The sequence below is a fragment of the Apium graveolens genome, chromosome 2, assembly GCF_009905375.1.
Source record: "Apium graveolens cultivar Ventura chromosome 2, ASM990537v1, whole genome shotgun sequence".
Lineage (NCBI taxonomy): Eukaryota > Viridiplantae > Streptophyta > Magnoliopsida > Apiales > Apiaceae > Apium > Apium graveolens.
Window position 1 is genome coordinate 195,200,229 of NC_133648.1, and position 23,194 is coordinate 195,223,422.

A 23,194-nucleotide genomic window follows, 5' to 3' on the forward strand; every position below is an offset into this window, starting at 1 on the left:
AATTCAATATAAATCTATTTCTTAAATTTTATTAATTACTTTATTTTTAAAAAATTATATAATTGTTTTAAAATATAAATATTATTTTTGTTTTAAATTATAAATGTATTTAAATCAGAAACGCATTTAAAGCACATATTATTAAATAATTAAAAAAAAACAAAATTCTTCCGCATTGTTTCATTGCGGAAGTCTTCCGCCTTGAAACATTGCGGATGTCTTTTTCTGTTGGCTCCCAACACGTGGAGCCAACCGTGGCTGTGGAATTTTGCCCTAAAAACGGTATTTCAAAAGTTCATTCGCCAAAGGCTATTGCACCGCATAGTGGATGGCATCTTGCTGAGTATCCCCCTCAGTATTGCAATCTAGCAGGAATTTGGCAAGAGAAAATCATGCAGCTTACATTTGTTGTTGACTTGTACGACTCTCGTGTGCTTAGCTGATTGCCTGATAACCAACTCAAGGAAGCAGCATTAATTTTGTTACCCCACATCCACAAGACTGAAACAAATGCAGCCAACTGTACTTCAGTTCATAGGAAAACCTTATCCTGTTAATCTGGCTGCAAAATTTAGACCAAATGATCAAGTCATTCCTTTTTCTAAAGATAACAAGGAACAAGAGAGTTGGGTATTTATTTGCTCCATTTACTCATACTATGGATGTGGATAGTGGATCATAAAAATTAAGGAAATAAAAGTTGTTTTGCTAAACAAGGAATGCAATCATGAAAGTAAATGGCTAAATACGACAATCGTAGAGTGAATTGAAGGGATTCTGATCATCCAAATATCTAATATGCGCCACAAATCATCCCATTATCACAATATATATAAATATATATATTAATTATCACTATATATATATATATTAATTATCACAATATATATATATATTACCATAGCAACGCATAGGTCACAAAACTTTATCACTAATTCTGCCAGGGGCAATAAATTCAACCATTTGCATTCCCCGTCCAGCTATTGCAATTTGATAATGCTGGTTCCTGAATAGTACATATTGCAAGCATAGAAATTTCAAAAATAAGAAATTCAGATAAAAAATGGTGACTATCGAAAAGTAAGACACTGAAAAATAAGGTTGTCAAAGGCTAAAAACTATTTAAAAAAGGATTGCCAACTGCCAGATGGTGAACAGTTCTCTTACCTACTACAAGCTCTTGCATCCAATGTTTCTGGCTCTGGCACACTAATGACCAAGTGACAATACTCAGTCAGTTTCCCATTCTCTTCAAGATGCCAACATCTGACACGTTGATCGAGACCAGCAGAGAAAACCCAACTCCCATCTGTCCATACAGCTGTAAAAAAAATGATGCTTTAGCACAAAGTGTTGTAATAATGGTTCGAGGAGATGTTCAAGCTTAATTTGAGAAGTCGTACATTTATACGATGTGCAGTAAACAGAAGTTTCAAAATATAAATTTGGATTGAAGTGGATTCAAGTCATATTACACAATTATATCTAGAGTAGACATGCAGTTTGTAAGCTCAAGTATTCTTAGGCTTTGGCAGATTGCAATTGTTGATTCAAACGAGAAGAAAAAAAAAATAATCCCAAGAGACAAGATTCACACCTTTTACAGCAGAGCTATGTGCTGAGAGAATTTTTTCGTGACATGATAGTCTTATTGAGTAGTTCTGTTTCTGACAATTATAGATACTACTGGCGGAAGCTTCTGACTCAGTACAACCATGTCTATCCGGGGTCCCATTATTTTTGTGATGGACTGACTGTGGCAGTGATATATCAAATTTAAGGGAATGAAGTGCTTGATCGTCGCCCCCACTTATAACATAAAAATGTGAACCAGAGCCAGAAATTCTATGACTTCTCATACCAGAAACATGTAGACAGTTGACACCAGATTGGTGAACATTTTCAACAGCAAGTAAAGGCCTTATTTCACAAATTTCAAGTGAGGAATCGTCGGTGCTCATATCTGTTTCGAGGGAAGCAGGATCAACAACTTTTAAAAATAGTTTCTCACTTCTTTGAGGACAAGCTGATGAAGACTTGTGTAAAGAATGACTTTGACCATCCTCAGTTTTATTTGTAAACCCCCCTGAACCCAAACTATCACCTGGCTTTTTATTAGTAACATTACTGCCTAACGATCTCCACCATCGTCCACCTTGACTCCCCCTCCCAGTGCGTGGCCTTTTCTGAAAGTCAATATAGTTCTCCATATTAAGAGCTGACACACGTTGCATACAAGTCTCGACACTTTTAGTTAGATCCCAGAAGGTTATACTTCCATCAGTAGATCCAGCAAGTACAATATACTGCCTTCCGATTTGGCTATTTTCTGCACTTCGATTTTCAAGCATTGTAAAAAGACCAACCAATTTACAGTAAAAGTCACCACAGCACAAGAACTAAGTACAGTAAGAATGTGAATTTTCATAGTCAGTCAGTCATAATACTGTCCGTAATAATCTTTCAAGTAACATTAATGTCAGAAACAAAGGTATTAACTGCCAAGAATAACCAATAAATTTTAACATATACAGCAGTCAACAAAAAGATGAGCATTGAATGTCAAAGGGATATAAAGCACCGAAACAGCACAACAGTTTTATGCTTTTTTCAAAAAAATAGTCGGAACAGACTTAATTAAAATTAAAAAGATTATATCCACATGCAGCAAGAGAAAACATTTTACCCAAGCTTTCCATAGTTTAAGTGATATTTCAAGTGCTAGTTTAATTGTTTTGATTAGTTAACTATATTAAAAACTTGATTCACGATCTTAACCCTGTACTCGCGTACGCCCGTGCACTTGCGTATTATTATTAGTTGACGGATTTTCGCCATCAGTCACCAAAGTGAAGAATCTCTGTTTCAAGTCTTTAAAATACACAAGTTTGAACTTGTAACATATTAATAAAAAATTTAATATTAATCTGACCAAAAAATATATATATTATTTTTTTGTTATTTTATTTAGTTATACAAATGTAGTTACTCAGTATCTAGTAGTAATTTAAAATGTTAGATATAGACAATTTTCACTGTTTACTACCTAATTACGGTACGCATTGGACTAAATTTGAAACTTGATAGTATAGATTTACTACGTTATCTACATCTGAGATGGTTTACCGGGTGAGTCTCCCAATCTTTGGGGTATTATTGTTACTAAATTTATGTGCATATCAATTAAAACATGCATAACTAAATATATTTAACTAAAACACCTAATCAACAAGTTATCCCCTGCCATCGACTCGACATACTGCCTTAATAACCACCCTTGCAAGTCCAAACTTCCAAAGCATGAATGCCAATTTTTGTTTGAATGCATAATAGACTAACCTTTAAAACCCACGCAGTCGGGAATAATGACATGCTGCAATGACAGAACTGGAGATGCTAACGGAACTAACAATGCCACGTCAAACCTGCAATGAGGTGAAAACAAAAAAAAAATCTAATATTTGGTGGGTAGAAATGAATAGAAAGTTTATCAACTATTTAACTTAAGTGATGAGTAGCCTGAAGCTCACCAAAGGCGATAAGGCAGTATGAGAGCCCTTAATGCAACCGTAGCATCTGAACAAGCAGTGACAATGAAACATACGGAAATCCTGGTAGGTGAACAAGATATGGAACAACTTTACTTAATTAAATTGGACATATAATGGATAATAGATAACATTTGCTTGTTTCTATTATATAGTTATTTACCTGGAAACTGGAGGTTTTACAAGAAAAGCAGTAACAGCAAGGTATCTCCAGTCATTTTCATATTTGTCCCCAAGCGGATCTGCTGAATCCATATTTCTGGTTTGCAGATAGACAGTAAATATGTAAGAAAGAAGTTTTTAGAGTTAAGATAAATAAGTTGTTTAACAAACTTACTCTGTTCTGTTTTTATTTCCACGAGTGGTGCTACTTCTGATTGGCATATCAGTGGAAAGCCACTGAAATGGCATTGATGTAGACAATTCTGAATTATAATGGAAAACGCTCTTGGTTCTGTAATCTTCTCCATATGGAAGGGCTTTCTTATTTTTAAGATTTTGTTTCCAAGCAGTTAGTACCCGCTTTGCACCAACTGAAATTAGAAAGAAAGGGCTATCTACATCCTCTATGATCATTCCTGAGGGCACATTGCTCGAATCTGCCACATACATATTCATCTTTGATACGCAGCATATTGATCTGACAGCTGATCCACCTACATGTTCACCAAGCAATTTTGAAGCAGTCCAGTTCTCAAGACTCGGATCATATCTGGATAGTTAATAACAAAATTAGTCACGACCACTCAAGAATCATAACAAATATTACAATGTAGTAAACATTATCAAGATATGGCTACACCGCTACAGGATAAAGGAGGATACAAATTGAAGAATATTGGTACTCCATACAGAAGTTATAGGCTAAATTCATATACAGGCCCCTAAACTTTGAACCAAATGCCTGTTATGCTCCCAGAGTCCCTGACCTTCGCGATGGACTTAACATACCTCTATCATTTCATTGTACAAGACCCTTTTGATATTAAAGTGGACATTTTAATTAATTATTTAAACACAAATTGATACATGATAATCTGCATTGCACTGGAAATAATTGTAACCTTGCATATATTTAGAGTGAATAAATTTAAATTATAAGATATGAAAAATTTATGTTAATGTAAACTCGAATATAATATGATATGATATTTTAATACTTTATGTTTTCAGTGTATTATGAAATTTTTATAAATAATAATTTATTAGAAATCATATATCTAATATAAGTATGCACTCTGTTGAAGTTATAAGGATGCATCACACTCAGGCTTATACACTATTATATAAGTGGTTAACAATATCAACTTTTAGTGACCAAATGATAACTTTTCATACCTGGTCAACCTCACAGTTCCATCTTCGCACCCTGTTGCGAGCCAACATGCATTAGGAAAGAATCCTTGTTCATTGTTTGAGGTATATCTTGTTTTCTCAAAGATGAAACATAAGGAGTGCATCTCTCTGCCATGGAATTGCAGATGTAGGTTCTGCGGATATATTTTTCTTTCACAGTCTGGCACCCAATGTCTATGAATATGAATGATCTCATCCTAAAAGTCAAACAATTAAAATTGGGAAAACTAAAGAATATTAGTGGGACACTAGAACTTCCTTCCGACAAACTAAACTGTGAGAACTATAAGATCGATCAAATTCTATTTGGAAGGAAAACAGAACAGCAGAGCATAGGACAAACCTTGACAAATGCAAAACAGTTCCTCAATTCTGGCACATCGCCAAGAAAATATGAATTAGGACGTCGCCATCCACCACATGGAATTTGGACAACCTGTTACGAAGTGAACTTCTTTTGAGATGAAAAAAATATAAATTCCATTACAGGATACTGGTGTATAAATACCTTCGCCTCGGTGAACAAACTTCTTTTGTGATGAAAAAAATATAAATTCCTTTACAGGATACTGGTGAATAAATACCTTCGCCTCGGTGAACAAATTCCATATAATAAAATCAGCTGATGCAAAACCTACTGCATAGTTTCCACTTCCTAAATCATTGTGTAGCATAGAACTGTAAGAAACTGATTGCACCATACTTAATTCTTTCACTTGTTTCATCCCTGTGAATTGCAATTTTTCGTCCTCCTTGTCATATTCCAATGAGCAGATGCAACCATCTCCTCCAGTCTGAATAATGATGCTATAATTAAAAACACTCTATACAAATGCATCTGGCTATGTACAATAAAAACATTCAAGTGATTGCAAATGATACCTACATGCAAATGGCTTCATCATAATGAACTGTAAGGAGTATCCACAAGGTAACCAAAAGTGCAAGAGGTAACAAATGCATTGATATACATCAAGAAATACATAGTTGAGAAGCAATATATAAAACTCAGATTGGAGGGCATACCGAGCATATATTGACTTGACCAGAACTGGAATTTGCTATTAAAACTCTGCAGACACCAGATATCCCGTGAGCTCCTTTAAAATAATTTAAGGGAGATAATTTGGATTCTATAACAGTCGATGTACCCAGTATTAGCTCCTTTACCAAGGGGAATAACACCAGATTACCACGTAGATCCCCGCATACTAGAACCTAGAAAAATAAATGAATCAAACAGGGGAACTACTAAAGCATACAATACCTGAGTACTATTACAGCTTCAACTGAAATCTAATCTTAGCAGTCCATTAAATTTTTATTCAGGTTAGCTTCAGCAAATTAGCAATACATGCCAAGTCACTCGCGGTCCAGTATATTTTGTAGTTACTCTATCGGTGAACCACAAAGCATAACTGGTTAGAGAAATCCACGAAGATGGAATAGTAGTGAAAACTATATTAGCTACGAATTATGATGGCTCGATAAATCCATTCCGCAACCATATATGCTCTGCTGGCTATAATTTCAAACACCGACTCAATAGCTAAAGTCAATAATTGGTGCACCTTTGAAACAATCCTCATTAAATAATCTTACATTCAAATATCAACAACTAAACGAATTCAGTGAAATAAAAGGTGAAAAAACAAAATATACCTCTTCTTCAAGTGAGGCATCTATGCACATTATCCTTTTAGTAAAACTAGAAACAAATTCAGCTACTAAAGACACATCACAACTTCTGACAGAGCAATGAGGATCGGAAGGAGAAGGCTCTGATAACCTCCATAGCTTCAATTTTCCTCTCGGATCAGCAGTGAAAACAAACCTGAAAGACATGTACATAAAAAACTAAAAGCGACATGAAAATTTAAAATATGACGACTAAATTAAATACTGACAACCGAACGTTTTCTTTGCACATGAAAAGCAGGCGAAGTTAATTTCCATATAAATCATATTTTACAGCGAAATATATTACCGATTCAATTAAAAGTAAAGAAACCATGGTGCATCACTGTTGTTTGAGAAAGCTTGAATTGTAAAATCACTTTTTTATTGCTGAAATACGAATCCAACTATCAATTTAAGATAACCCCTATTAGAACTCCACAAAGAGACCCAACAAAAAAAAGGGTGCATACGATAATTATCTGTGCATTGTGAAGTGCAAGTGCTTGCTTTTTCTGCAACTTAAGTATTACATACAACTATAACTTCTTACAATTAAGATCAATAAGAAATGGCTTAATGTTTGTAGTCACTGAGCGCTGTGGTGTAAACTTTATACCTATATCCCAGTGACTTGCACCAAAATGTTCCCAGTAGCTGTCTCTCCGACTCAGCAGACCAACTAAAAGTTAGGCCTGATTTTGGAGAAGAGACATCACCAACAACTTTAACAATTGTCATGTATCCTTTACCATCTCCAACAGAAACCCAATCCTCAATACCAGAAGAAAGATCGGGTTTGTCTCGAGTCAACAAGTTCATACAAACAATTGGAGCTTCTTCACTAGACTGGAGAAGTTTAGTCCATTTAACATCTCCTCCATCAAAGAGTTTTGCATGGTAGAGAAAACCGTTATTTGTTGCAACATAAAGAGTATCTTCACGTGTAAATTGCAAACATCTGACATATTCGCTCTTGCTGCAATGAAGTTCCCAGAATGCAAGTTAGAAACGGGTCCAACAAAAGTAACCAGATTATTCGACTTTAGGTGAAATCATAATGACTTTATGAGGGTTGAGATGTAAGAAGAGTCCAAAATGCTTTTTATTTTTGGCGTAGCAGAAACTATATTTACAAACAATGCAGCCTCCCCCTCCCCCAGTCCCCAATACCCACCCACACCTAACGTTCCTATGGGTACTACCCAGTGCTATATCAGGTCCATGACATGAAAAACAAAACCAAGTCCCTGTTAATTTCCGCAAGTAACTTTATAAACCATTGTAATTTTTTACAATATCCTGTTAAAAGTTTTACATACATTTGTAGTTGGTGGTAGGTACTTTTCCAGTATCATATTTCAACCAAATTGGCACAAGATATTTGCCATATACACACCTAGTATAGGTGTATCTGAGTAAATTATGTTTTTAGCAGAAACACAAATTTGGGATTTGCATTCTTACGTGGAAGTATTCAAGTAAATTAATAAGTTTGATAAGTAAGTATATGAGGTATCCAGACTGGGGGCATTTTATATCTTGGGGGCATTTTTTTACGAATAGGATTAAAACTGAGCGACTCGAATATCCAGACTGGTATTTTTTGAAAAACAAAGTCACCTGAATAAATCAGAACTACCTGTATATCATTCAGGTGTAAAGTTCTGTCTGAATCATTCAAACAAATTTTATGTGTATGCCTAGCACTCTATTATTTTTTCTCATTATACCCATCACTTGTTCCATTTCTACAATTTATATCTAGTTTTTTGTACGAGTCAGTATATACTCTTCTTCTCTAGTTCATTATTATAACAAATTTATAATGATTCAAACTTTACACATAAATATACAAAATTAATTTGATTTTATGATACATACTTATTTTAATCTTACATAATGTAGTGTGAAATTAAATTATATGTCTATACCAAAGTTTGCTTAAACAGTACACGCAGTTAAGCTGTAACTAATAATCAAATTACGTATATAGAAATTAAAAAACACATAAAGAGAGTGTAGATGTACTTTGTCAAATAATATTGTTTATCTAAATGACTGAAATCGGAAAATAATTTCATTAAACATTTTGGATATCTGTTTAGCAAACTAACTTATTTATTCATGATTCAGATTGCTAATCAATTCTGATCATTTAGAAAATTTAAATCATTCAGATTATTCATAGTTTCCAAATGACCACTTAGACTATTGATATTATTTTGTTCACAACTTGAAGATTTAACTGATAAAGTATGACTCTATATTGTTCTTTTATGTTTCTTGTTCTATCAGATATTAAGAATGGGAAAGCTTTATAATCTACTAAGATGAATACAAATCGGTGTGTTTAAATAATTTACCTGTCCGTAAGTCCAGCATGACCAGAAGAATTTGGAATACTAAAAGCAAACATTTCTTTATGGTGTATGGAATCGTCTATCAATTGATTGGATCTATCAGAACTGCTGGCCTTCAAAGCATGCAGATTATGGACTTTCACAGCCGAGTCAAAGCCAGCAGTAACAAGAAGAGAGGAACCAGGATCGTACAAACATCGCCATACTCCCCTACCACTGAAAAAGGAGTAAAAAACAATGAAATTACACAACTGTGCTGAAAATATCAGTTTCAGATAGCTGATAACATGTAAGCAGAACAAAGTATCACAAATTCCTGATTTAAAATTAGAATGCATAGACTAATTTCCTTTATTCGAAGTCAGCGTGAACTCTTAATTTGGGGCCCTCAACACTAACCTCCATCGAAATACAGATTTATGGTATTAGCATATTAGATACTAGTCAAGGTTTTAGAAAATGGAAAACATGTTGAGCCTGTAATCAACTCTCGACAAGGTATGTATCCAAAAACTAATAAAAGGAAGCAAGAAGTCAGTCACAACATAAGTACTTGCGAGATGAAAACGAATGGTCCAAAAAGAATTAAATAAGAAGTGTTAAAATGATCGGAAATAAAGAATGTCTTGGATAGTTAATTAATCATTATTCGTTCCGATTCCAGCAGCTCATGATCACCAAACAATGATTCAAGATGTTCAGAATAAAATAACTTTATTCAGCATACACAACATAATTGTTGAAAAAACAAACTTACACGTGTTCCTTAATCTCCTTCAGTTGGACGCCATCCACTCCCCAAACACGACATGTGCAATCCTCACCAGCAGTAATAATAAACTATGCAGATCCCGTCAAAAGAAAAAGAAAATGACGATCAAAAGTTCAGCAACAAGTAGTATTCAAACATACATTTTTAAAAGATATTGTAAGCACATGAATAAATTTACTTGTCACAACGTGGGGAAGTATTAAAGAACATTAGCATGGTTGTCATGTCGGTCGAGTCGGCAACTAGTCGACTAAGCGGTGATTGGATGTCGACTAGCTGACTGTTGATATTTTGGTCGTCTGGCGGACTAGTCGACTAGTCGAGCTGCTGAATGTATATATTTTTTCAGCATAAATTTTGTTGCTTGCTGCACTACCACATCACATCACAGTTGTATCACACAAATGTTATTTATAAATTGTAACATATTTGACATGATTGCAAGTACTTTGCTTTGTTGTTATTTGATAACTCTTCTCGCTTTTTCATAATTCTCTTTAAGTTTCGGATTCTTAATTCCTTAAAATCTGAAATAAAACATTGTGGAAGGAGTTGGAACTTAGAACCTAGAACTTATAAATTTAAATTAGATAATATATATACATGTGAGTGTGTAGTATTTTTAATTTATAATAATATATTATTTTTTTGTCGACTAGTCGATTAGGGGGAGGTCCATGAACATTAGCGAAAAGTGTAAAAACAACAAAATAAAAAATATGATAATATTTGGAGAAAACATCCACCATGAATGAGTGACATTCAAAAAGAGCCTGGCGTTGGCCACTGTAAAACTACCATAAATGTTACAGGCAGAGAATCTTCCTAGGCAGACACTTTGAATGAATAATGACGACAGAAAATCATATAGTTCCCACATTCCATGGGAAAAGTGGACAGAGAAACAAAGATGAACATATATAGAACGAGTAAGAGCAGAAAGGAAGACAAAAATAGACGGGCTTTTGGGCATCCTCAAGATATTGTTTCCAAATCCACAATTCAGTGAGGTTTAGAAGAGAAACACTTCGACCTGCTTTCTGAGAAGAATGTATACCAGTTGCATCTCAAAAGTAAACAAAATTAAGTAGACGATATAAGAATAAACATGCAAGTTTCAATGCAGAACTCACAGAATCAGCTACGCAACAGTCCCAGACTCTGGCAGTGTGACCAAAGAGCACTGGGCCAACTGTGTGACAAACATTAATCCCTTCCTTTTCAGCATGGATTGTCCAGATTCGTGCACTGCAATTTGAATTAAGAATCGAAGGATTTTCAGTTGTAAGGATCAAACCAACACATATAATAAGCAATTAAGCATGTTTTAAAAAACAGTTGTTCACCTACGATCATCAGAGACGGATACCAGTTTTGATCCATCAAACGACCATGCTATGTTAAAAATTGATCCTTCATGTCCAGCAAGTCTACATACAGCAACAGCTTCCAATTGATGAAAATGAAATTTGGGAGCTTCATGGTCTAAAGAAGTAAGATTTACAGGTTCCTTGCCTGGGTTGCTTAGATTCGGAAATATCACTTTCCAAACAATAATCTGTAAACAGAAAATAATTTAGTAACAGCAATTAGAAGTTCCGGATTTTGATATTTCAGCTGTGAAAGCTGAAAATGTCAATCTAAATAGCATACTCTATATAATTCTGAATAATAATTGTCTAATACACAGAAAACCTACTAAACTACAATTTATGTACAAACACATAATTAAATTTACTCTCAAATTGTTCAACAAAATATCCTTTAAGAATTATATTTAATAAATAACTTCTACAACATTTTGAAATACTAGACTTGCAACTCTTCTAGACCTATTGGTTTTGCTTTTTTTTCATCTGTAACAACCTATATGATTGATTAAATAAGAAAAATGTGGTGCAAAGTTATGTCAATGATTTTATTTAATTTTTTATTTCATTTTTTAGAAGTGTGTAAAATTAAAATTGGTATAATATTAGAATTTATTTTCATAATCAAGAAGAGATTTTCTTTATAGATATTATTTTTGATAAAATGGAGTACATCTATACGTTTGTAGAAAATATAATGGTAGAACTCAGTTGATCTTCAATAAATTGTGTAACGTTGTCTTAAAGGTTTTAGCTTTCAAATGGGACATATAATAAAACTACAGGGTGAAGTTATTGATTTTCTGCGGAAATGCAAATGAGATCAACTGGACATAACATGAGGATTGATCCTTTTATTTCCCAAGAACTTGCTCCCGCTTGCTAGTCATTATATATAGTGACTTTCTGAAATAGGTATCTCCCAGATTCCGGGAACTACTAAGTGTTAATGAAAACTATACACAGAAAGGGATGATGGTATTGTATATGCTATATTAAATTCCCGGTTCTCAATTAACTATTATGGGTTAAACTTGATGAATGATGTACGAAGGTTAATACTGATGTCAGAAAATAATTAGCGAAAACATCTATACTGAAAATGGTCCAATATTAGAGAATGATACATGACAATGTTACGGTTAGGTGTATCAAGTGCCAGCTTTGGTGTAATCTGCTAGTAAAGGTATGACCTTTTATTGCGACAAGCTATATCACGTAATTTAGGAGTTTAATGGGAAGATGAAACCACTTATTCTGAAATTTATTTTCTCGGGTGGATGTAAGTGTAACTGTGTAAGTGAACACTCTATAACTTGTCCGTAATGAGTACTTTAAAATTCTGTCATTTTCTATTCTCTCATTTATTAAACTCGAAGTTCAGCGGCAAATAAATTTGTTGTAATCAAATGGATTTCTGGATGATAATTCCTGTATTTCTTGTGCCAATACCTACTTTATCGAATTTATTTCTAGAACAGGGGGTGACTGGAATCTCAATAAATTCCTCAATTTGGTGACCGGTGAATATGCAGATTATATGATAGGAACTAAGAGTAATATATGAAAATCAAGATCTAGGTTTTGAGGAGTTTGAAACCATCACACTTATTCCTGTTAGCAGCTCTTTGCTGTAAAAGATGATGGCAGCTTCACTGGCAGCAGAATGACTCCTTTGTTAATCTTGCAACATATTCATGCTTTAGCTTTGAAAAAGGTGCGTGTGGAGTAGCACAAAAGTTCAGTTCCGTGAAGACGTATGGTTGTGTTTTTTTCATGTGTTGTACTACTTATAAGGGTATAGAGATGATAAAAAATACCATAAAAATATATAAAGGGGATGATACTTCAGGTTGATAATACACGATGATGCAGGCGCCATGAAGATGCCTAATGATGGGGGCATTTGAGGAGTTGAAGCAATCTCTAGGTTTCCACAGATCAAGCAGGTACCCAATAGATAAAGTTATTGCTCATACTCAGCTTATCTTGACTGATAGAGATTCATTATAGGCTTTTAATTAAAGGTTGGTCTTATATTTTCCGTCACAAAAGTGACCTAATCCTGTTGGCTCATATGTTGTTAAAAAACTAGTGGATGTTGATCGCAGAGGTTAGCCGTTAGCACAATGCAAGTAGAGGTGCAAACAAGTGCCAACTTCAATTACTGGAAGAAGAAAAACTGGTCCCACTAACAAAAGTTGTGGATGATCTGTTAAGCATGGACAACTGTTGAGAAATGCAACAGTTGGAGCTCATGAAGACTTCTAATTGTTTTTAATTTTCTAAGGATGCTTCTTTCTAGCTTCTGTAGTTATTTACAACTACGCAAGATTCAAACTGGGTCAATAGGTTACTCTCCCTACTTCAAAATTATGAAGAAACAAAGTTACACAGCTATGTACACGCATTGATGCCTTGAGTGGTTTTTTTTTCCCGAATCGGTTCATATTGTTTCCAGAGTGGTCCCTAATCGAAGAGGAAACCGTGAACCTTAGGGTGTTCTATATTATGCATTCTTAAAAGTGTGACTGTGTGAGGGAGTATGCTAATTTAAAAAAAAAACTATTCCATCTTGCGGAAGGTTGAAAAGGTAGTTCAGGGGTGCCTGATTTCCAAACTTACGAGAAAACTATAACTCAGACCAGGTTGCGACTGTGATGATTAGTCTTAAGAAATAGAGACCATGGGACATGGGACACACAGAGCATATATGATAAAATATGGTGGTAACCTCAGTTCGTATCATCATATTGTAGCTTAAAATTTAAGAAATGCATGAATTAGGAATGTTCTCTACAATTTGTGTACTTACGGCAGAGATCCTGAGAACAGAATCTTTTAACGGAAGGAGATTGTAACAACCTTTATGATCACATAATCATATATGTGGTCTGAAGCTAAGAAGCAGGGACACTTAGGTCGCATGCCGAGTCCCCGTGTCAGATACTCGGAAACACGTATCCCCGTATAGGACACGCGGATTCTTCCACGATACTAATCTAAAATTTTATCTTCAGAAATTTTAGTAAAAATCTTTTTAGAAAACTACATTTGCAAAATTAAGTAACCATGTCTATTAATTACTACAAAAGTATTGATTATCGTATTCAGTTTTGCATAAACTAAAAGATTTTACTTGTATAATGGTGTTTTAGAATAATGCATTCGATTCATTTTTTCATACAATTTTTGGTTTGTTAGTGGGTTTTATTATGTTTAACATGAAATATATATGAGTTTTTTGTTTATTTTTCCCGTATCCCGCACTACACAATCACACTCCCGCACCCGTGTCCTTGCTTCCTAGGTCCGAAGTTATGTAAATGATTTTATTTAGTTTTTTATTCAATTTTCAGAAGCCTGTAAAATTAAGGTCTGTATAATACTAGAATTTCTTTTCATAATCAAGAAGAGATTTTCTTTACAAAAATTATTTTCCATAAATTTTGTTATTAAACATATGGGGTTAATATTTGTGATATTATTAGGGGTTTTAAAATTATGGTTTGGTTGTATATTATTAGTTCTATAGTAGGAAGCATGAACTCTTAATTTTGGCTGCCATGTGCGAGTCCGACTTGCCCGACTAAGTACGTATCGGACACACGAAGTAGAGAGTTGGCATGAAAACAATGTTGGACTCGCCACCGAATTGAGAGCCGTCTATAACTCGGCCCAATTAGAAGAAACCCAACCAAACTAGAAAAAGCCCAACCATTATCTATTAAACCCAATTTTAGAGACAACAACTATATATACACATCTTATAGATATACATACAAACTAAAACCCCTATGTATACACACTCCACTTACATGACAAAAAATGGAGTCTGTTCTTTTGACACAAGATGAAAAGAATGTTGACTGGGCTTTTATAAGTTTTTCACTTATTTTGAAATAGTAAACTTTCATTACTTGTTATGAACTTTTGATTTATGATTGAAAATGTTAATATTTTACATATACAAATCTTATCATGAATATATATTATATGTTTATTTATTATTTTATTTGCCGAGTCCCGTATCGAAGACTCTTCGATAATTGGCGAATCCTCATGTGCCCGTATTTCGTGTCGCTGTATTCGAATCGGTGCTTCCACTTCTATATTAAAAGATAGAGTTTCCTTGCAGCATATATTTATATATATTAAAAATGAGAATAGCCGTATAAAAAGGAGAGAGGATTTTACATATGGGAGCTGACTTAGAGGGGAAAAAAAGGAACATCGAGAGGAGAGGAAGGCGGTGAGCCGGTGAGGTCGACAGGAGATAATAAAAGATTTCTAATTTTTTAGCCATCCCTTCCTCAATAGCCTAGTGTTGAACTTGTACAGGAAATCAGGGGTTTTAGAATTAGGTAATTATATTTTTTCTTGTTAAGATAGTAATCGTCTTTTCAAATTTTGAGTTGTTGCTGACTTGCTGGGGTCTTTTTGTTAATTGGGTTTTTAAATTACCCTTTTCCTCCAATCCAATATCAGTACTACCTTAAATGTAATAACATTCCATTAGAAATAAATAAATAAATATATATATGTGTGTGTGTATATATATAGAATAGAGTAAAGTTCTAGCATAACTATAATCTAATTAACTCGCAAGGAATTGATAAACTAAGACAGAGGGTGTAGATCTTTCTTGTACAGTTTCAACTTATTTAAGACAGGTTTCTAGGATAAAACACGGCCCAAAAAGAATGCATAGGGAGCTGCGTTGAATTCAGACTAACCAATTTAGTCAAATCTTAACTTCTCTCCATATGACAAGTTCATCTTAGCTCTGTTTTTTTAAGTTCTGATGGAACTTTTATATATATATTTAGGAGTAGAACCTCTCTTGTAAATTACGCTAAACAAATATTTAAACTTATCAGGTCAATCTCGAAACTGACTATAAATAATATATAAAAACACTCATTCAGAGCCTTCCACACTTTTAATGATAATCAGAAAAAAAGAAGTAAAAACATTTTTTCGATCTTAAAATGCAAGGAAAAATAAATGAAAAAGGAAAAGGAGAGCCTATTCCGACATTTGCAAATGTAACGTGCTTATAAAAAACAACTCATAATAAAATGTAGCAACAAGTACACCAAATTAGGTATTACAAATTTAGCCACGTATGAACTTTTTACCTCATTGTAAATTGTACCAGATGCAATATGAAGATCTCCAATTTGCTCACCCAACATTTTCATGGAATAGAGAAGACACCTTTCTGTAGATAAATGAGAAACTATAAGAAAAAAGAAGTGCAATACCTAAGCATAAAACTTAATACATAACTTAATCCCAAAATAGAAGTTTCACATCTCATTATTCATTCACCAGGATTTGCAAGCCACGACATATGTATTAAATTTTTACTATGTTATGAGATTATTTGATGTTCGGTTATACATGTATACTCTTCAAACGTGCAGTACATAAAAGATCACCCCTTCTAAACATTAATTATTGTTAGAATATAGATCCGGATGGACCTTCCTCTAACACCTTGAGATTTTAGAGTAACTGGTTCTTTGACATGGTATCAGAGCTCAGGTAGCGGGAGGACTCGGGTTCGATCTCTGTCACCCCCAATATTTCTCACAATTTATAGTGGCACGAAAGACAAATTAATGCCCCAAAGATGGGCGTCCGTGATCCGCTATTCGACCCAAAAATGAGCTCTCAAGTGAGGGGGAGTGTTAGAATATAGATCCGGTTGGGCCTTCCTCTAACACCATGAGTTTTTACAGTAACTGGTTCCTTGAAAATTATTACTACATATATAAAATAATAATCCGTAAAATATTATTTATTAGTCTAGTAAGCACGATGCTACAAGAACTAACCAGGAGACTTGACTTCAAATATTGAAGACGATCTTGACAAATCCCAGAAACAGACAGTATTGTCACTGCATCCAATGGCAAGACATTGTTTCCACTTGGAGGAAGAACTTATTGCATCCTACCACCCATCCACATGTAAATGGTTTCATTATAAACTGTCAGCACGAAATAAAAAAATAAAATAAAATAAAACACACATATGAGCACAGGTCTGATCATAGCATTATAATTACAGACCTCTAAGAAGCAAACATCCAAAACCCATTGATTAAATTTCGGCAACGTTTGATGAAGGATTAAATCGACAGAAACGTGTGCCTGATTTTGCATATCAGTTTCAATATCTATGCTCAATATAAATAGTTTGACTCTTCTTTCCCCAAAGACAGCAATCTTGAAATGAAGCTTGGAGAAGCATGTTCCTTGTGTGCAATTCATAATAGTGCAAGAAAGACCATGCACACGTATACCTTCAAAGACCTGAAATGACTTTATCATGTTCCCCGTATTTAAGTCATATAGAAGGATCTGTGAACCAGTTCCTAATGCAAAAAAAAAAATCATGAGTGCCAACACTTACTTTGAATTTAATTCAAAATAAAAAGATCAAAAAAATAATATAGCAAACTCGTGCATTCACAAGACATCAATTATACAACCTACCAAACTACAAAAAAAATTAGAAAGACAAATACACTATAGTTCCGATTTTTATTGTTAAACTTGAATGAAAGACAGTACACATTCCACTTTGTATTGACGAAAGTAGTACAGCAGGAGCTCGAAATTTAACATGACTCACCCAGAACAACCGATGTGAACTTGTTTTTTTCCTAATATCACGTCAAGTGATACAAATCGCGTAAATAAAATTTACAATAACAGGAATTTAAGTAGTAGTAAAAGACATTAAAAAATAAATAATAAGAAGCCTGAAAAGACAAAAGTAGGAATTTAGGGATGACCTGAGAGAAGGTAAGGGAGAGAAGAGAGAGTGAGAGGAAGATGGAGAAAACAAAGGGCAGAGATTTCTCCCAAGTAATCTCCCCTTTTCATTACACTACTACAACTACTACTACTACTACTACTTTGTGTGTTGTTTGATTCCTCCATCGCCGCCGCAGTGGACCACTACTTGTACAACTACAATGTTTTCTTCTCTCTTTTTTTACCAACGCTAAGCTCTTTATCGCCCGATTTACCAAATTTTATGCATTTTTTACTGCTTATGTCACGTCTTCAACTATCTGTTTTTTTATTAATCTCTTTTTTTAAAAAAAAAAATTAATGGCGCATTTTAATTTTACAATATTTAATTTTTAGGGTCAAGCAATCCCTTTTTGAATTTTAAAAATATTTAAAAAAAATTAGTAAAAGCCACAGTGATTTAGGATTTAAGCTATATGGCCCTAAACTCTAATTTAAGCATGAATCCTAAATAAATATTTTTATTAATGTTTAACAATTTCACATTTGGGTTTAAAAAATATTAAAATAATTATGTGCAAAACACAACATAAAATAAAGTTTGTCTTCAAAATAATACTTCATCTAGCGTTTTTGCCTTAAATTTTACTTCATGTAGCGTTTTAAACTTAAAAACTTTTATTAAAAGATAGTTAAGATATTTTTGAAAATAAGAATCGCAAAACTAGGTAATGGGTGAATAACTAGTTTACAAACTTTTGAACTCTTTGAAAACTTGGAAAAAGTTTAAACTTTTTCCAATATCAAAGTGTAACAAAATAAAGCACGTAAAGCGCGCAGAGATTTGGGTCAAATTACTCTATATAAGATATATGGAATTCGCTGATGCAGCTCCATGAAAAATAATGGTGTTTTTCTTGGCTTCTTTTCAATAAAAGTTTCTTGAGTTTGGCTTATAGAGAAAATGTGCACACACATTTACATTAAGATTTCATATCACTACTACAAAAATTAGAATAGACATCGCCTCTTAGACATCGGTTGCTTCTGGAGCCGATGTAAAAGGTGTTTTCTACATCGGTTTTAACCAACCGATGTCTTTTCTTAATATACACATCGGTGTTTTAGCCCAACCGATGTTGTAAGTATATTTTAAAAATTACTGAAGTGCGTCTTCCCCATTTTCCCCCTTAACCAAAATTTCGATTCCGTCTTTCAACTCCCCCGTTTTTTGCCTTAGTCTTTTTTTTCCGTTTCCCCCCTCTTTTCAACTTTACACCTAAAAACATAAAATAAAAATATAATAACATATTGTATCAATTACTACATATCCAATAAAACATTAATCATAAAATCAAAGAAACAATTTACTCTTTACTCTCTCGAGAGACGGAACACTGAAGAATAGTTACAGTTTACTCATCGCTGATGAAGATCTACAATCTTCGATTTCGACAAGCATATCTCCCCCAACTCTCCTTCGTGGTCAAATACCAAAACTTCAAGGTCAAAGCTTCGATTTCAATTTGGGGGTTTCGAGTCCAGAGGTTGAAATTTGGAGTCGGAGGTTTAAAGAGGCGAGAACCTCAAGAATGAGGTTAACTTGAATTGGGTAAGTTTTAAATACCAAGTTTCAAATTGAGGGTTTGAATTTTTAACCCAATTTTTTTAATAAGTTGAGGATATGTTAATAACTCTGTAACAAACTATGTATCGATTTTTGTCCATAAATTTTTAGTCTCAATAACGATATAGTCACAATATATAGTCTCAATATCGATTTATGTTTGTGCGGAGTGGAATTAGGGGTAATCATATATTATATGCTATTACCTTTTAATGGTTTGACTTTGGATTTTTTGATTGGATACTTGAATTTATTTTGACAAGTTTGTCTTTTATAGGCCGTGATGAAGCCTTTTACAGCTAAGATTGTGGACTTAATGAAGCAAGAAAATCTTATGTATTACAAGGGGCGGATTATTTTATCTCAGGCAATTTCCGCTGTCTTCCCCTATTGCAGCTTCCCCTTTTCGTCTTTAGAGGTGTGTTGCTGATCGATTTTTTGTTGTAGTAATGTGGCATTGCGCGAATTACACTGTTATTTGAGCTGATATTATTAGAGTAACTTGTTTTAACTATTATATATTTATTGTTTTGTTATTGTGATTCACGATAAAAGACCTGAGCTTCATATTCTTTTAGTAGTGTTTATATTGATTTTATCATATAGTAGTTAAAGAATATTTCTTCTTCTTTTTTTCCTTACATTCTTGGTTAATTAGAGCTTGATCAACAACTGCTTGGAACATATTAGTCTTGTACTCTTGTCTGTAGTCAAGAATCATAGATATGGTAATTTGAGATGGTTTATTACTTGAATTTTTGCAGACTTGTTCTAGTTTGAAGAATATCATTATTGGTCAAGAAGATGATCCATGTGTAAGACACTGAATTGGCATGGGTTTTTTTTTTTGCTCTGTAGGCCAATAATAAGACAATATTTGGGAATCGCTCCTTCCGGCCAAATCAAAGAGAGGTGATAAATGCCACAATGAGTAGACATGATGTATTTATTCTAATGCCTCCTGGAGGGGGGGAAAGCCTGACATATCAGGTAAGTGTTCTGTTTTTTTACTCCGCACAGAAAAGAAGGTTTGTCTATATTTTACTAAATAAGGGTACAACTGAAATACATGATCTGATACACAATATTGCAGCCCATTGAAAAGAAATACATGATCTGTCCATGACCTGTAACTATCGAGCAGACACCGAGGGCAAAATGTCAAATGGTTTGTCAACTTCAAAACATGATAGCAAGATTACGCCTGGCACGGAAAGTGTCATGATATATATCTCTTCACTGAGTGCTACATTCACTACTGCACAGCTTGTTAACCATGGATTGGTTGTGATACATTTTCTCAGTGCTTTTGTAGGCCTGAAAGCATTTAAAATTGTTGTGATATATGGTGTTTCTATCAGATGACGGGATTGTGCATCGTTCAGCTTTTTCAAATGTGTGCCTTGCTGTGATATATGGTGTTTCTATAAGATGATTGTTGCGGTAGGCTAAACTGCATTTTCCCTTGTTCTTTTTGCACAAAAGGTAATACTTCTTTTGTTTCCAAGTTTTTGTTCTTAGATCATCAAGTGACAGGAATAATACTGCAGGTTTAATATATTTCTTAATTAAACTGAGATTTTGATTAATAAGTTTTTGTTCTATTTTATTATTGTCAGCTGCTTATATTTGATCTGACCTCCACTGCCAGGATATCAAGGGTCGTTTAGCTGGTAAGTTTCAACCTCTGTATCTTCAAAGCTTGTATACATTATCATGACACGTTCATGTGTTCTTGTGTTTTTTCATCAAATAATTTATATCATATTATCTGAAATAGTAAGCATGCTCAGATTTGTAGGCATTTCATCTGTAGCAAACACCTTGCTAAATTATTACGATTCTGCAATGTTTTTGTAGTCCAGACCATGTATGTCACCTATATTATCTTAACAATATAGTTAAATGAGCAATTGATTTGTCATTCTGTCATATGCTAATATGGAAATATATGTCCTTCCGAGATGACTTTGTTTTCTAACTTGATCTATATGATGAAATAATTTATAGAAAAGAGGTACTTATACAACTGTGTGAACTGATGTTGTGTTAAGCACTCATGCTATTTTTACTTGCGAGATTAAGCATGTGACTGAATTAATATTTTTTTAATTTATTTAATCCCATCCAGACCATGTATAATGAGGGTTTAACTTCATCTAGACAAAATACCCTGTCTATTCAACTTGGCTTATATTTTTTTTATAAGTGAATATGATCTTCCTTTTACTATAAATATAATGCGGTAAACAAACATGAATTTAGACTATTTAAAGGAATAATTATCCAAAGATCTAAATTGTAAGGATAATAATCCTTGGTTATAATCCCCCAAACAAATAGCCTCAAATCACTAGTAGTCTGGCAAAATATTGTAATTCTAATCAGTATGAAAGACTTTCACTATGTCCTACTCGAAGGCTTGTATGTTAAGTCGGCCTTTATTGATAAATTCTTGCATTTCATTAGGTTGACACCTCACAAGTACGTGTGATGATGCCTTCATTGTTCATTGGGTAATAAGTTATATTCAAGATAAAATCATAGAACAAAAGCAGCTAGTAATAAATATATGTTTAACAAAGCTTCTGATGTTATTCTGGACATATATTTAATTTTCTTTTTATTTGCGATCAGTGGTGAAAGCGGAGTAGGTAAAACTGAAACAGCAAAGATAGCAATGCAATATTTGGCTGCACTTGGAGGTGGTACTGGAATAGAATATGAGATATTAAAAACCAATCCAATTTTGGAAGCCTTTGGTAATGCGAAGACATCAAGAAATGACAATTTAAGTCATTTTGTAAGTAACATCTTTCTTAAACAGATAACATAATTTTTTTTGGTTGTAGTGTTGGGAGTTGAGAAGCAAACACACCTAGTGAACTTTAGAAGTGCCCTTATATTTGCGAGTAATTATTTCTAAGTGAACTTATCACAGGGAAAGCTGATTAAAATTCACTTCAGTGAAACCGGAAAAATATCGGGTGCCAATATTGAAACCTGTAAGCTTGCATATTTATTGGTATCCTGCAGTGAATTTTTTTCTCCCCATTATTACTAATCTGTGGCTGACATTTATGTCAATTTCATCTTTGCTTCCATCAATGTGTATCATGGTTGGTTACAGTTTTACTTGAGAAGGTATTCCAGAAATCACATTGAATGCATTTTTTCAATCATTTTCCTTATAGAAATAACTCAATTTTGTTTATTGAACAGTCTAGGGTGGTTCAATGTACGGAGGGAGAAAGGTCATACCACTCATTTTATCATCTCTGCGCAGGGGCTGGTCCAGTGAACATATATAGACCGTTTATTAGTTGCAGTTATAACTTGTAGGTTGGTAATCCAGAAACTGATTATAGCTATACACTTAACTTAATTCGTATACAATATGAATTCTAAAATTTCTAAGCATGCAAAAATGCTTGATATTTATACATGCGAACCAAAAGGCTAAGCGACCAAATCCTTCCCAGCGTAGAATTAGGGAACCTTAATTTTTCAGGTTCAGAAGTAGAAGCACTCGTTGAAACAGTTTTGAGGCCTGGAACCGGAAGGTTTGCATGTTGTTGGATGTTGTAGCTAGTGCATAATTAGAATAGATGGATGAATATATGTAGTATTTGATGTTAGAATTAGATGAAAATATTGTACTTGATGATTGAATATTGGTTGTTAGATATATAGACAAGTTGATTTTGAAAG

The 23,194-nt window shown here is 33.8% G+C and overlaps 1 protein-coding gene across 1 annotated transcript; it reads right to left on the bottom strand.

Moving 5' to 3' along the window:
* Positions 1–9: 9 nt before the first annotated feature.
* LOC141708044 (uncharacterized) lies at positions 10–18,107 on the bottom strand. The gene is made up of 22 exons (XM_074511518.1): positions 17,895–18,107; positions 17,167–17,471; positions 16,930–17,047; positions 16,228–16,310; positions 11,063–11,274; positions 10,850–10,964; positions 9,702–9,784; positions 8,948–9,160; positions 7,201–7,560; positions 6,567–6,738; positions 5,931–6,122; positions 5,489–5,698; positions 5,248–5,340; positions 4,887–5,101; positions 3,886–4,260; positions 3,712–3,807; positions 3,531–3,611; positions 3,340–3,425; positions 1,598–2,329; positions 1,168–1,321; positions 900–1,006; positions 10–562 (listed from the first exon to the last, which is right to left on the bottom strand). The coding sequence occupies exons 1-21, from the start codon at positions 18,040–18,042 to the stop codon at positions 916–918; spliced, it is 4,134 nt and encodes a 1,377-aa protein (XP_074367619.1). The 5' UTR covers positions 18,043–18,107; the 3' UTR covers positions 10–562; positions 900–915.
* Between the last annotated feature and the right edge of the window lie 5,087 nt (positions 18,108–23,194).

Coding starts and splice junctions, on each gene's coding strand:
- LOC141708044 (XM_074511518.1), bottom strand. CDS start 18,042: ATGGAGGAATCAAACAACACACAAAGTAGTAGTAGTAGTAGTAGTTGT. Junction 5,341..5,488: donor ATTTGTTCACCGAGGCGAAG/GTATTTATTCAC, acceptor ACTTCGTAACAG/GTTGTCCAAATTCCATGTGG. Junction 2,330..3,339: donor CGACTGCGTGGGTTTTAAAG/GTTAGTCTATTA, acceptor ATCGAAGTGCAG/AAAATAGCCAAATCGGAAGG.